The sequence below is a fragment of the Corvus hawaiiensis genome, chromosome 28 (genome assembly GCF_020740725.1).
Source record: "Corvus hawaiiensis isolate bCorHaw1 chromosome 28, bCorHaw1.pri.cur, whole genome shotgun sequence".
Taxonomy (NCBI): Eukaryota; Metazoa; Chordata; class Aves; order Passeriformes; family Corvidae; genus Corvus; species Corvus hawaiiensis.
The window spans coordinates 2210905-2225760 of record NC_063240.1 but is presented as its reverse complement, the minus strand read 5'-3'; the positions used below and the strand labels follow the sequence as shown (position 1 = coordinate 2225760).

Sequence of the window (14856 nt, the reverse complement as noted above, 5' to 3'; positions counted from 1 at the left end):
TGTAGAAATAGAAAATAATAAAAACATATAACCTAGAGCAGGCTGGCTTTTTTTTTTTTTTTGAGCTGTGTGGCAGGATAGTAAGAAACAGCCAAAGCCAACCCAAACAAGAAGCACATTATAATGGTCAAAATATTTGTCTGTATCTGCTGAATTCATAAATATAATATGAGGCACAATATTTCATATATTTATTTTGCTTAAGGTAATTATTTAATTGCACGGTATGGACTAGGCCAATCACACTACTTTCACATGTTATTATCAATAGAAAAACTGTAGTATTCCAAGTTTACATGACGTAAATAATGCTTCTCTCTAAACAGGACTGAAAAGCTTCTGGAGATGTTTTACATATTACTTGAAAAATGTTCCAATGAGAATGTTCCTTTAGCTAATTATTTAGTTGTGCTTGAGCAAAGCTGTATCTGAGTAACTGGTTTTTGCTGGGTTTGTTTTCTTCCAGCATATGGCATAGGCCTTCTTGTGACCTTTGTTGCCTTGGCACTGATGCAGATGGGCCAGCCTGCTCTCCTCTACCTGGTGCCCTGTACTCTCCTCACCAGCTTCGCAGTGGCCCTTTGGAGAAGGGAGCTTGCCATGTTCTGGACGGGCAGCGGCTTTGCGGTGAATACCAGTTTGATATGAGTGTCTTCAGGAAATACTAATGTTATAAAAACCTAACTAGAATTAAAGTTGAGTAAAATATTGCAGTATTATCACACAAACACAAAGATTTTGGTTTTGCTTGATTGTTTGCTTTTTTACATACCTTTTTTTGCCTCAGTAAGGTTTTCTGGTTTTTGCAGTGTTTATGGCCACTTAAATCAGACTAGTGAAAAGTAAAGTAGACCTCATCTATCCTTGATTCTGCCAAAATGTTACTTGTTTGATCTCTCTTGGAAGTATCAGTAGTAGTAAAAGCTTACAATATTATATAAAATGTGGAGTTTAGTACTATATAAAATATACCCTTAAAATATTTTCTTCATGTTTTTTCATAGCTTACTGTTTATGAAGGTGGAAATGTAGTTCAGTATAGTAAATTATCGCTTTGTTTCAGTGTACTGAAAGTGAAATTAACTTGTTTCAAAAAGGAATAATTTCTATCATGATGCATGATTTTAGTTTTTGAATACTTACTAGAAGGCCAAATCTATCAAGCTAGAGGTAGCCCTAGTGAGTTCTATTTTATTATTGAACTCTTTGTGATAACCTTCACAAGCTTCCACTAGAGAAATTAATTTAATTGTTAGATAAATATTTGAGATCATCTGAAATGTTATGTAAAAGTTGCCAGTTCTTGTACACTGATAGTAAAGGTGGGTAGAACTGGACAGTGGCCAAGGACCAAGTGCCTGTTGCTGCCTGATCAGCAGAGCACATGTGAAACTGGTGAGGAACAATCACTCAGAAAGCAAACACTTTTCTGGAAGGAAGAATTCCCCTGGTGTCCTATAAAACAAAGAAAGGATAACTGTATACATCTGTCCACTGCTGGAGAATGGTAACAGGGATGATGGACCTTTAATCTTCATCTTGTATGACCATTGCCTCGGATAACTGGACACAATAGTTCTTGTTTTCCATCATTCTAACTGTGATCTTCCATTTACAGAAAGACCTACCTCAGCCTCCCGTGGTGATAGCTCCTGTCAACTGCCCTCAGCTTCCCAAAAACAGCAGTGTACCAGCCTCTCAACAAGACACAGAGCAAATGACCAATCCCACCCTCCACGTGAAGGAGCTGCACGGCTCCACGTCGGCTGAAGAGGAGCTGGCTGATGCCAGCGCAAAGGCAGACCAGTCAGAAATCTCTATTGCCCAGAGTGAGGAACCAACTGCTCAGAATAAGGATGACCTTGAAAGCAAATGCCTAAATGCAGAACAAAACCAGCTGGAATAAGTGGTGTGATAAGAACTCCTTACTTTCCCTCACAAACATATCTATGTAAAACCAGTATGTATTTAGGACTGGTTTAGTAGGGTTTGCTTTCATTGAAGAACCTCACTGGGAGTCTGATCATCAAATCCAGCAAGGAATGTTCTGTCTCCAGCTTCGGTACAGCTATACACTTCAAACATATTTCTGAAATATGGTGCTTTCCAGGAGTTCTGATGTGTGGGTTTCTATGATCACTGTTAGTGAATGCCTTTGACCATTTGTTCCATTTGCATTATAGCAAGGTAGCATTAAGAGTCTTTATTTACTCAGTACTCTGTGCTTGTGTGGCTGTTTCACTGCTTTACCATGGTGTAGGTTAACATGGAGGAAAAGCATTGAACAAGTCTGCTACAATGCTTACTTGAGAGAAACATGGTCTTTTTCTTTGTTCTTTTTTTATTTTTTTGGCACTTTCCTTATTGTCACCTTTTACTTTACTTCTCCTGACTTGTCAAAGCCATTGATGAAAGGGAATGCGTTATTATAAACTGACATTCAGGAAATACAGAGAATGGTTCAATTACCATTACTCCAAAAGGCTTTATACTACCATGGTGCATTAAATGCATCTCTTAACTTTTTTGTCTTTGTTTTTACTTCTAGGTACCTGGGCTACTAGTCTAGTTTAAAAGGCAGGATGAGTAGAGCTCCAGGAAGCTTTCTAGGCATTCATGTGAACTCTTAAGGGCTGTCTCTGATAATAAACAGGGTTGGTCACAGAATGCTGCCTGGAAGCAAATGCTTATTAAGAATGTTTAGAAATAAAATACAAGCCAAATAGGTAAAAAAAAATTAGGTAGTAGCACTATACTAAGCTTAACAGGCAGTATTTTCACTGGGAAAATGTTAAAGTGCAAATGTTCTTATGTTTGGGGCTTTGAGCTTCTATTTGTTGTTCATTCAAGGAATAGAATTATGATTTCTGATTTTGAAGAAAATAGTCTGTTTTTTCATTCCCAGCAGAGCACATATGGTGCTAGAGACAGTTGTAACTTAAAGCTACCTGCTGCTCAGTAACTTACCAACTGCCTAAGTCATGTTTTGTCTTTGCCCCAAGAGTAGTAGCCAAAGCATGGTCTGTCAGGTTCTGGAATGAGCCTGGGATCTCACCTATTATTTTGCATCTCTTGCTACATTGTGAAGGAATTTGTGAATTTAAAAATTTTGGGGTGCAGCTGGTCTTACTTCACATTCCTGAAATTGTGTGTTTTCCTGTATAACATGATTGAGTCTTTTAGGCATCAGCTTTTGTACATAGAAAGATGATGAGATTTACGTATTACTTGTTCCATCTGAGTATATTTGGCTTTATCAGAGGAGTCTGTTCTGCACTTAAGTTGCAATTCCGGAAAGCCTCAAACACTTCACACAAAAACTGAAATAGAAAATTGAAGTATTATAGGATCCTTGGATATGATTCCAGATTGTATGGAAGAAATACTCCTGAGTATTTGAGAGCCCAAAATGTCATTTACAAAAGTATTGTCACAGTGATGCAATGAGAGGCATTGCTGTTGAATTGGAGTTGAAGGGCTCTCTTTTCCAGTCTATCTGTTAAATCTCAGCCATCGTCTTTTTGGCTAGGTCTTCCAAAAGTTTGCCCTGTGCTTTTTGGATGATAACTTCTGTGGGCAGTGGTAGCATTCTTTCTCTAGAATGTGAGCAGTTTTCTCTAAAACCACACTATGGCTTCAGAGTTTGGCCAGCTCCTGCTTAAAGACTTGAACCTTGTCTGATAGGATGATACTGAGTTTTTTGGAAGGCTCCCTGAGTCCAACGGCCAGCACTGCAATTAATTTACAAATTGCCCTAATGGAAGATAATACTAAAGTGATCTGGTTTTCAGTCTCCTCTTTAATGGACTGTCACTTTGGCCAGCAGTAACCTGAACCAGTTCTTACTAATAAAAAGCAACAGAAACATTTCACTGAAAACTTCAATCAACTGGATTATGCCTTAAGTCGTTGTGTAAGTATGTGTATTAAATTAAGAAAGCAATCTTGTGTTTAAATTATGAACTTGACAAATAGCAAGATAAATTGGAGACTGACTCAAAGTTCTGTTGGTTTTTGCCTTGATCATCTCTTAGTCATAATGATGTTTGGAGTAGCTCTCTACATGTTTAAAAGCCGGTAGCTTTCTGATGATGAAGCATTAGGTATTATCTACTTGAAAGTGTATTTTAGCATTTGTTCTCCTGTGTGGTTAGGAAACAGTTTATTTCTCAGATTGTTCATAGCTCAATTAGAACAGAAGAACTGGTGACACTGAACTTGTAGGCATTTCACAGTTGCATTCTGGACCCAGGTTTTGGGGAATTTCCATCTATTTTTACGTGTCACTTTTTTCTCCCGCAAACAACAAAGAATGCAGAAAAAAAAACCACCAATAGCTTCTCAGTGCAGTTTAAAGCATGTGAAATGGCAACAATTTACAGATTTTGACTATCTCAGTACTGTACAAATCAGGTGACCCTGGTGCTCCAGTGCGGCTGTGACTGTTCGGACCCTGATCCTGGGCAGTTCAATTGCTTCCATCAAAAACCAAGGCTGTATTTTTTTATCTTTAAAAAACCTCCCTGATCAGCTTAATTTAAAACTTAATGTTGTATAGGAAGATAATGCATATCAGTTCAGTGTGGCTGACTCTGATTTTATTTGATGATTTCAGATACACGTTACACACCAAACTTGAGTTTTAATATTTAAAGTAATGAAAGTAATATTAATGTTAAAAATAATGTTGATGGGCTTCTTGTGTATGTTTTTCACATACTAAGCCTTATCTTTCTAGAAATTCAGTAAGGGTTCTGTTCCTGAGAACTGGTATGTGTTCAGGGGAGGCATTTCTTTTAGCCAAAAAAAACCCCAAATGAACACAAAAACCCCAGCAACAACCAACACCACTGAAAAGAAAATCCGTCTGAGAAGACCTGACTTTTTGGATCACAATAGTGAGGATCAGATTCCTTCAAGTGTTTGTTTTGGTCTGTTCCCTCCTGAAGGATTGCCCAAATGCAGCTGAAGGTAGAATGGAACATGAAAGACATGGGTGACAAGAGGGTGACAAGAGAAAATTACCCCAAACCTTCTTTAAATTTTGTGGATTTTATTTTTCCTGTCACAAATGAAAAGCATTTTAAATGAAATACATAAAATAGAAACCGAAAAGAATAGATTTAAAAATATATTCTGGTTTTACCAGTGGCACCAATAAAAGCACATCCACATATGTAAGAATTACACTTGAAAAAATATTTAATGTTTTCTCTAAACTTTGACAGATGCGAGACAACACAAAATCTGCAGCACAGCCTATTTTCCAAAAGGTTTATTAATGTGTTTCATAGAAAACTTCGTTTAGAAAACTGTGGGTTTCCAAATTTCTTGAACATTTTCCATGGTCTTAGATAATCAGTCAAGCTTTTCCTTCAGAGGATGCTCTTTCCTTACAGTGCCCCTCAGTATGGCTGTTGTTAAGAACGTCTTGACAGTACTTTTCAGCCATGCACATTTCTGTGTTTCAGCTTTGGTTTTGGCATTCCTGATGCATTGTTCCAACTGGGAACAGATCATGACTACCATGGTAGTGCCTGGTGGCTTCTGAGTATGCTGGAAACAGGCACAGACTGTGGAGCCAGACTGAGCCCAGCAGCCTGTGCTGAAATAACAGCGTTGTGAGCTTGCAGACTGTGGCCGCAGTCATTATCAAATTAATCTGCCTCTGGGAGATGCTGTGAAATTACCTGCAGCTCTTTAAAAAAGCCAGTATTGGGTGTTTGAGAACAGTGTTGCCTTGAAGTTCAAGCTGACATGAGCTGTTTCCAGTGCAAGATCCAGTAGTTTTGTTCTTGTCTTTAGCCCCATGGCTGGGTATGTGTTTCTGGTTTCTTCCACTACACAGGCTGTGTAGGATGTAAAGTCCATGATATTTCTTTTCAACAGCAGCTTCATTCACTGTCCAGGAACAAAACAGAGTAATTTGTTCATGCTTCCATCATTTGCTGTGTTACCTGTAGTACACTGAGGGCTGAATATGCTGGCTGAACAGTAATGTGTACAACTAATGATTATCAATGCTTAGCACATAGCACATTGACACAAGAGTGAAATACAGACATACCAGTACATCCAAATACTCATCCAAAGCTTGCAGAGATGGTGCTTTTTTCCATGACAAGTATAATTTCTGGTGTTTTAAAAGGAAATCTATGTAGGGCTGTGTCTCCAGGCAAATGAGGACAGGAACTGTGGTCAGAGGTCCAGAAAACATCAGCAACAAGGAGCAGTGAATCTTTAGGTGTTTTAATCTCGTGTGTCATTTCCCAGCTGGGGCAGGACATGAAGAACAGAGCTGTACTAACAGCTTTTCAGTTCAGGTTTTTGCCAGTGGTGCTGGGTAGGGCAGAGAGAGGGAGGATAAGAAAAAACTGAAGATGATTCAGAAAGCATGAGGAGACACTGAACAAGAAAGGCAATGGAAGAGTTGACTCCAAAGAGAAAACCAAAGGGCATGATAAATATCCAAAAATCTGAAATGCTGCTGGAAATTGGTTTGTCATTTTCAAGTAGGGATGATATTAGAATTAATAGACAAATTACAATAAGGAAACTTTGGCACTGGTGGTAGGAAAAATCTAGAAGTGGATGGCAGGTGAAGGGCTCAGTGGGGCAGGGCAGTGCCCAGTGCATGAGCTCCTTTGGTTCTGCAAGGAGAAAATTGAACCACACCAACCAGAGTCATTTCATGCCACTGCCCTTTGGGGCCAGCCAACAAGCCCTGGCCTACCTGTCCAGGTATAGTCTGAGGGTCAGGATTCCTGGGGTTTAATGATGTTATAGCATGAACTTTATCCTGGAGTACTCAATTTATATATCATGAATGCTGTCAGGGTGTTCTGTAACCGCTGTGATGGATAGTTCAGCTCTTGTGATACAAAGACTGTTTTCTGCTGCTTAAAAGTGATAAATCCTTTGGAAAGAAACCACATCAATTTTACTCTTTTTTGTCTATGTTTAATTTGTTAAATTGCTTCTGGCACACTGGAACATTTTCAGAACATGACAGCTTTGTGTGCTACCAGAAGCTTCCTTTGAGCACTGGCATAAAAGAACGTTCTTTTCACTGATCCTCTCTATCATATCTATTTATCAATTATGTGCTCTTCTGTGAGGGTTCCACCTTTTCCAGTTTTGCAGTTAAATATTCAAATTACATGGAGTAAAGACAACATTTTGCCATCTGTAGATTAGTGATAGGTGATGAATAATGTGTTTAGATTGGATTTTCTTTAGTTGGGAACTAGTGTACTGTATACAATCATCTATACTTTTGGGAACTAGCAGAGGACTTAACTTTGTGTGATGCAGGGGCTCAGGCTTGGTTCTGTTTCCCAGAAGCTGCAGCCAGGGGTTACAGGTGCCCATGTTCCTACGATTATTTGGAGTCACCTTCCTTAGGTGAAGGTGGCATTACAGTTTATCCAGTTTTCTCATAATACTTTTCTACATGTCAGCAAGGAAGTTTAGCTCCAGATGGCAAACTTCATCCAGGTGTTTGAGAAATTCTGAGATGATCTGCAAGCTAGATTTTTTTGGTTGACAACTGCTTCCTGCTGACATGCGCTGTATGTTGAGAACTGACTTTGAGTGTTTCATGTAAATATTGGTCAGCTGAAAATAGGCAGAGACATGGTCTCCAGCCAGCTCATCACCAGCTCATGCCCCATCCCTGGAAGTTCAATGCCAGGCTGGATGTAGCCCTGAGCAACCTGAATCTAGTGGACAGCATCCCTGCCCATGGCAGGGGCTGGAATGAGATGATCTGTAAGGTCCCTTCCAACCCAAACTATTTTGTGATTCTAAGATTCTGTCATAACTCTTAAAAAAATTGGTGGCTTGGGCTGGTAGGAGCCCTGCAGCAGCAGACAGCCAACACCTCATAGTCAAGAGCTGCTGAAAGGTCTCCAACCCTGAGAATGTGACACTTCGCTCAAGCAGCAGCACCGTGTTCCGTCGGTGCAGTGAGGTTTCCCAGAGCCCGACCTTTGGGGTGGGGTTGCACGCAGGAGTTGTAGCTGATGTTATTTCCAATACAATAACTTCTTCTTTAAGCCAGAGGTTCAGAAAAGATAGAAATAGCTCTTTTCATCTGAAACATGTATTTGTAGTCAGGAAATTGCAACAAACCTGGAACTTCTTCCATTGTGGATCCAAGCTTTGAACGCTGGGATGGTGGGAAGGTAGTGATGTTTGGGGAGGAGCACAGTCCTTTACATGCATTCCCCAGCAAGAAACCAGAAGAGAATTTTATTGTTCTGCTCTGCCCAAAGTTGGTTCCAATTTACGTTGAACAAAAACTTCAAAACAGTGGTTTAGTTTGACAAAAAACAACCCACAGTGGCATAGGTTTTTTGGTTTGGGTCATAATCTCCTTTTTTCATATTCAGTAGTGGAGACTGCAAAAAATATATATCAGAGATGTTACAGCAGACCCTAAGTTGGCAGCAAGCCCATGTGGAGAACGGGCTGATTGCTCTGATGGCCAGTTAGTGCAGCAGCCTGCCTGTGCTGGGGTGAACATGTCGCTTGTTTGTCTTCATACTTTGCCACTTGTCTCTTCCACCAGCCTTTTGACTCTCAAACTCTCAAAGAGCACTGGTTGTGAGAGAGCAAGAAGGAATCTCTGTGTCACAGTGCACTCCCAGTGCTGTATGAAAGGCACGAAACAGGGAATTGCCCACTGTGCTCAGCCTGGGGCCTGGGCCATGCGCTGCGTTCCTCAGGGGCTGAACATGGGAAACGTCTTTGATCCTAAAGTCAGTGACAGTAACTGTGAGCTCTGTACTTTCAGCCTAGCAACATAGGAAAGCAAAACCTAAGAAAAATCTGAATTTACAGCCCTTCCCAATGAGCTCTGCTCATTGCTGACCCTGTTCCTTCAAGGCTGGAGGAACTGGGGTCTGATAACCTGCCAGCAATCCACGAGCCCTCTGTGACCCCTGGTAGTGTTACTTTACTAAAACTGAATCAGAAGTGCTTTGGGTGTGGATTGGTGGGAGGCTGGAAGCAAAACTTTCAAGCCATATAAAGGGGATTTACAAGATAAGAGTTGAGACCCATTCGCTTAATGCGCATTTCTTGGATGCTTGACAGTCGCTGCCTTTAGAGAGGAAGTTGATTCTTGGAGGTAACATTATCAGTAGGACAGTCTTAAATGTCTGGTGTCTTTGTGGAAGGACTTTGTAATGGTGTTCAAATAGTAGTGTGTAGGATAGTGTTATGAAGAGTGCAGACTAGAAGATTGTTAATTTTAGCACTTGCAAATGCATCTGTTTAACTCTACATACGTACGCATGAAGAATAAACTTTAAGCTCATTTCAGGTACTGAAGGAAAGATTTTCTCTTGAGCCAAACGTATTACATGTTTTTACTGTTTTAAGATTTTCTATGCAGTTTGGCCCCTTAATAAAATTTTTAAAAATTAGAGAGAGACAAAAAAAAAACCCCTAAAAAACAACCCCTCCCTCCAAAAAAAGAACAGCTAAGAAAGTTAGCCAGTGTAGGAAGACTGGTATGAAAACTTAGTTGGAGTATTTTTCCTGCATGGGGCTATTATTTCCAAACAAACAAGCTATGGTAATGAAGTGCAGATAGGACATAAAGAATGAGGAATTTATTTCTCTGTAAGGATGTAGTCAGTGATGCTGATAAAATGAATGTCTTTCCCCAGTTCCCTGGTTCCTACCTTGTCAGTCAGTCTGTCAGTGGTATACACCACATGGATCTGTTCCACAGTTGTAGCTGACTGTGGGGTTGTTGATCCCCCATGGGAAGAGGGTCCCTTTCCCCCCACACAAGCTGGGGAAGGTGTAGCATTTACTACTTGATGACTTGCAAAACTGTGCATATTGCATGATATCTGCAAGGATAGATAAATCAGTAATTCTGTGACTTTTGTCTATGATACAAGTATCTTATATCTATGGTACAAGATATTTTTTCTGCTGTTATTGTTTGCAATAACAAAGAACTGACTGTGTCACCTTACTGATCCCTTCCTGTGCTGACAGTAGGAGAGAGCCATTGTGAAGACCAAGGGAAAAAGCAAGTTTGTTTCTAAGTAGTAAAAGACATTTTTGGCAAACATTTCTGTTTTTCCAAAACTGTACGTCTTACCATAGTACATGCATCAGATTTTCAATTCAGTCTGGGTGGCCTTTTCCCACCCTATGTCTGTATGGATCTTTAAGGTTTTGATACCAGCCCTCCCTCTGACTGAATTACAGCCTTGTATCCAATTGCACAGCACATCATAATATATATTTTTTTATATATGTAAATACATTGTAATACATAGGATTTCCAGTGACCAGATGTAGATTAGCTTTCCTTCTGTGATGTAACATGGAAAAAAACCCTATTTCAAAATTAACAGGGATGGCAGAATCTTAGGACAAAGACGTGAGAAATATCCCAAGGGTTTCTGCAGAGTGCATTTTCCATGGAGTAATGAAGCCTGTTTCAGGCATATATAGATACGATGAAAGAAAACAAACTTGAAAATGTCAACTATTGTGTTCATTTGGTTTTTTCCTTTTGTTTTGCTATTAAAAAACACTGGAATTTCCTTTAGTCTGTTTTAGTTTAAAACTGTAAAAATTTTCTAGAAATGTCAAATAAAGATACTTAATTTTTGGACTGAGTTTTGCTATTTTATATCACCCTTAAGTTTGAAACACTTTTTTTTTCTTGTTTGCTCTGGGATGTGATAAAATGTCTTGTGGAATTTAAAGATCGCCGTGTACAGCTCCCACCATGAGCTGGATTCCATGCAAAATTCTTAAAACTTGCTCAATACCAGAAACAGTGTTTGACACCCGCACACAGTTCACACAAGTGATCTCTTTCCCTGGCCTTTTTAACCCTGGCAGAATCCCAGAACAGTTTGGGTTGGAAGGGACCTTAAAGCTCATCCAGTTCCACTGCCCTGCCGTGGGCAGGGACACCTCCCACTGTCCCAGGCTGCTCCAAGCCCTGTCCAGCCTGGCCTTGGGCACTTCCATGCTCTGGGCACCCTGTGCCAGGCCTCACCAGCCCTTTAAAGCTGTGTGATCAGCTGTACTGATAAACTGGGTTTGACTACCCTGTTGCATGTTGAAGTGCTGTTGCTTGGGGAGGCAGGTGTTTACTCACAGCCCCTCTTTCTAAGAAAATGCCGAATATCTACTGAATTACAAGGCAAGTCATGGCTGTACCCAGGAATGGTACAAACTGACACCAGGCACAATTCCACTCTGTCTTTCTGTTTAGTATGTCCTGCATTTCACTTTTAAATACACAGTACAGCTGAGAAAAGAGAAACTGAGAAATTTCTTGTGATATCTGACTCTAAAAAACAACAACAACAAAAACAACAAAAAACCCCAAACCAACAACAACCCCCCCCAAAAAAACCCCAGACAAACAACAACAGCAAAAACAACCCAACCCACCAAAAAAGCCAGCTGCAGCAAGACAGCATTTCTGTCTGGGCTGTCACTGGGGAACCGAGACAGCTGCTTCCATTCAGACAAGGAGAATTCGAAACCAGAAAGATTGGGTTTGTTTTAAACAGAGGGTGGTAAATATTAAGAGACAACCTGGACACAAAGCTCATCCTAAAGTGTTGTAAACCTCAGCCTGTATTAGTTGAAACAGTGCCTGGTATGCTAGGTTTAGACATACATCTGCATGCTGGAACAAAATCAGCTTAATGAACGAATTGTGTGACCATTATATTCTTGGTTATTCCTGTATCTGTTGCATAGACAAGGACAGAGCATTTGTTGTTTGTGGTTTTTTGGTGGGTTTTGTGGGAGGGGGTTTTTTTTGCTTTTTTTTGGGGGGGGGTGGTTGTTTGGTTTTGTTTTTTTTTTAAAAAGCCTATATTATGGGTCTTGGCAGAAAGTAATGCTCTAATGCAGAATGACACCATTCAAACAGGAGGAGGTTGACTGAACTGCCGGTCTGCTGAACACTTGTGGCGGAGCCCACAGTTCTCCCCACAGTGCCACAGGTGCAGATCCATCAGTAGTGAAAATCTTGACATTCCGAGCTTCTCCTGACTACCTTGGGCATTTGCTAAAGATCTGTCCTACGTGACCATTTCTGCATCTGCAGGCACAGTTTGTGCGGACTATTTACAAGCATCTTATCTCTGTACACCTTGCTCAGTGTTGCAGCAAAACCCCCTCGGGCAGCCCTGGGAGGAAGGGCTGGATTCTCCACATTCTCCACCCAGGATGATGGCTCAGTTAAGTACAGGGATTGCTCTACGCTCAGGTGCTGCCTGAAGGTTGGTTTCAGGGCACACTGAAATTCCCACCTGGAGAGCTCCTGTGCCCATTGTTGAAATGTGTTTTTGCAAATGTGTTCAGTCAATTGCCGACTTTCAAATCAGCTCATTGCCTCACTTGTGCAAGTGATTAACTGGGGAGTTCTTGGACCACCTGGGGACTCTAGGACTTGGCTATGCTGCAAATCTATCCTATTTTTCTTCTTGTGGCAACTTTAACGAGGCATAGACAGTATTTTGATCTGGCTTTTCTGTTTAAATACAATTCCCATATTCACGGTTTCTCAGTTTCACCTCCAAGATAGATTTGACTCTCTAGATCACCTCTGCATACTGCTGTCAGTTAGAAGAGCTCCTTGGAAAGAGATGCAGCTTTCAGAAGAGGGGTGCTCTGTTGTGCTGGGGTGATGTTATGAAGCCGCTTTATTCCTTGCCCACCCTCTCAGTGCCCGAGGACGCTGTGCCTTTAGGCTGCACCCAGGGCCGGAGCCACGGGCCGAGTGCAGGGTGGTTCAACGGGGGCCCGAGGGCTCGGGGGGTCTGGGCAGGGCTGCTTTTCTGGGTTTCCTGTGTGTTCCAGCTAGCTGGGAAAACGTTCTGTTGGGTTTTTTTTCTTGTTCTTTTTTCCCTTTCCTTCCCCTTGCCTCAGTGCCTCCCTTCCCTCCTCGCCGGTCCGGGCAGCCTGCGGGGGCGGCCCCGGCTGCTCCGAGCCCTCGTGTCTCTTCCCTCTCCGGGAATTTGCTGTATTTTGAGGGGCTTTTTAATCCTGTTCTACCCTGGGGTTTTTTGGTGTTAATAAACAGTTTGGTTTTTTTCCACTTTTATTTCTTGTGACCCACTTGTCTTATTGGTAGAGGAAAAGGGGGGGCCCTTTTCCCTTCAGAGCGTTTCCTCCTGAAGTTTTATCTCCAAACCCGTGACATCTATGTCTCCAGTGGCTCCTAGGAATCACCCTGTTCCCAACAGATGCTCCTGAGCAGGTCATGTTACGGTCAGGTATGTCTGCATCCTCTGCAAGCACATAGCCATCTAGCCCAGCCATTCAAATGTTCCAGGTTTTCCTCTGTGGGGGGCAGGGAAAGTCTCCTTTTACATGGAGGATTACAAGGAAACACCACCTGAGCAGCAAGACTTGGCCTGCTGCCCCTTCCTAGGTCAGCCTGCTTCACAGCTTGGGGTTGGACTAATCAGGACAGAGAACATTAAGGAGCTTCGTGGACTCTGTGGCGTGGGGGTTAATCCATCCCAGGGGAAGAATTTTATAGTCTTGTTGATCTTGAGGAGGTTTCTTTTGCCCTGTCAGCTGTACTCCGTTCCATTGTTACAGACATGTCAGCCGTAGTCTCTAAAGCTGGAAAAAATACCCACACCACCTACTACAGTGATTAGGGCAATAGTACTATTCACAGAAATCGTTATTTCAGGCTGTACTTTCAGGAGTTGGGGTCTTATTCACAGAATCATGGAATGCTTTGACTGGGAAGGGACCTTAGAGATCATTTAGTTCCAGGCCCATGACATGGGGTGGGCTAGGCCAGGCTGTTCAAAGCCCCATCCAACCTGGCCTTGAACACTTCCAGGCATCCAGGGGTAGTCCACTGCTCTGGTCAACCTGTGCCAGGGCCTCACCACCCTCACAACCAAGAATTCCTTCCCAATATCCCATCCGGCCCTGCCCTCTGGCACTGGGAAGCCATTCCCTGGGTTCTGTCCCTCCATGCCTTGTCCCCAGTCCCTCTGCAGCTCTCCTGGAGCCCCTTTAGGCCCTGCAAGGGACTCAGAGCTCTCCCTGGAGCCTTCTCCTCTCCAGGTGAGCACCCCCAGCTCTCCCAGCCTGGCTCCAGAGCAGAGGGGCTCCAGCTCTCAGAGCATCTCCTCTGGAGCCACTCCAGTAGGTCCATGTCCTTCCTGCTCCGAGGACCCCACAGGTGAACGCAGTGCTCCAGGTGAGGTGTTTCAAGTGAAAAATTCATTCCAAATTACCTCCAGACGTCCAAATGAAGAGTATATTTATTTTGTGGCTTTGTACCCCCTGGATGGGACAAAGGGCATTTCAATTCTGTGGCCATTACAGAGCTGTTCAGTAGTTGCATACTCTGAAAACAATTCCAACGAAGTTCAAGCAACTTTCATTAATAAGAAGTTAGTGAGTCACTCAATATTTCTGTGATATTTCTGTAGGGAAAAAAAGAGAGAGAGGGAAACTCTAGCAGAAGACAGCCATATAACCATCAGTTTTATATATTTACAAAGAAGAATAGTGCAGAATTTAATTTTATGAAAAAAGGCCTTTTTCTTCTGAAATGTCTCTCATAAAGTTATGTAGGAGCATTATTCTTTTCTATTCCTATGTTCTCTTATATCATGATTGGTTTATCACTCTGAAATCAAGACTTAAAATTTAATTAAATTAACTAGTACTTTTTTTCCCCTTCAAGCATGAGAAATGTCTCTTACCAGTGCAGAAAAAGAAAATGAAACAAGGAAATCTTCACTTAAAATGTCTTTTGGGGGCTGCAGCGTGTGTGACATACGTCTTGATGTGTCAGGATGGGGTTCTCATGATAAAAAACTC

General features: G+C 41.7%; 1 protein-coding gene across 3 annotated transcripts in view; it reads left to right on the top strand.

The window, feature by feature from the left end:
• Positions 1 to 10645, top strand: part of SPPL2B (signal peptide peptidase like 2B) — a 32764-nt gene extending 22119 nt beyond the window's left edge. For 2 of the 3 annotated variants that reach the window (XM_048287974.1, XM_048287975.1), the window contains exons 14-15: positions 467 to 627; positions 1619 to 10645. In XM_048287974.1, the coding sequence (XP_048143931.1) occupies positions 467 to 627; positions 1619 to 1906 (449 nt within the window). In that variant the 3' untranslated portion in view covers positions 1907 to 10645. Of the gene's footprint in view, positions 1 to 466; positions 696 to 1618 lie in introns of all 3 variants that reach the window. The other variant, XM_048287976.1, reaches the window with a different exon arrangement.
• The last annotated feature ends 4211 nt before the right edge of the window (positions 10646 to 14856 follow it).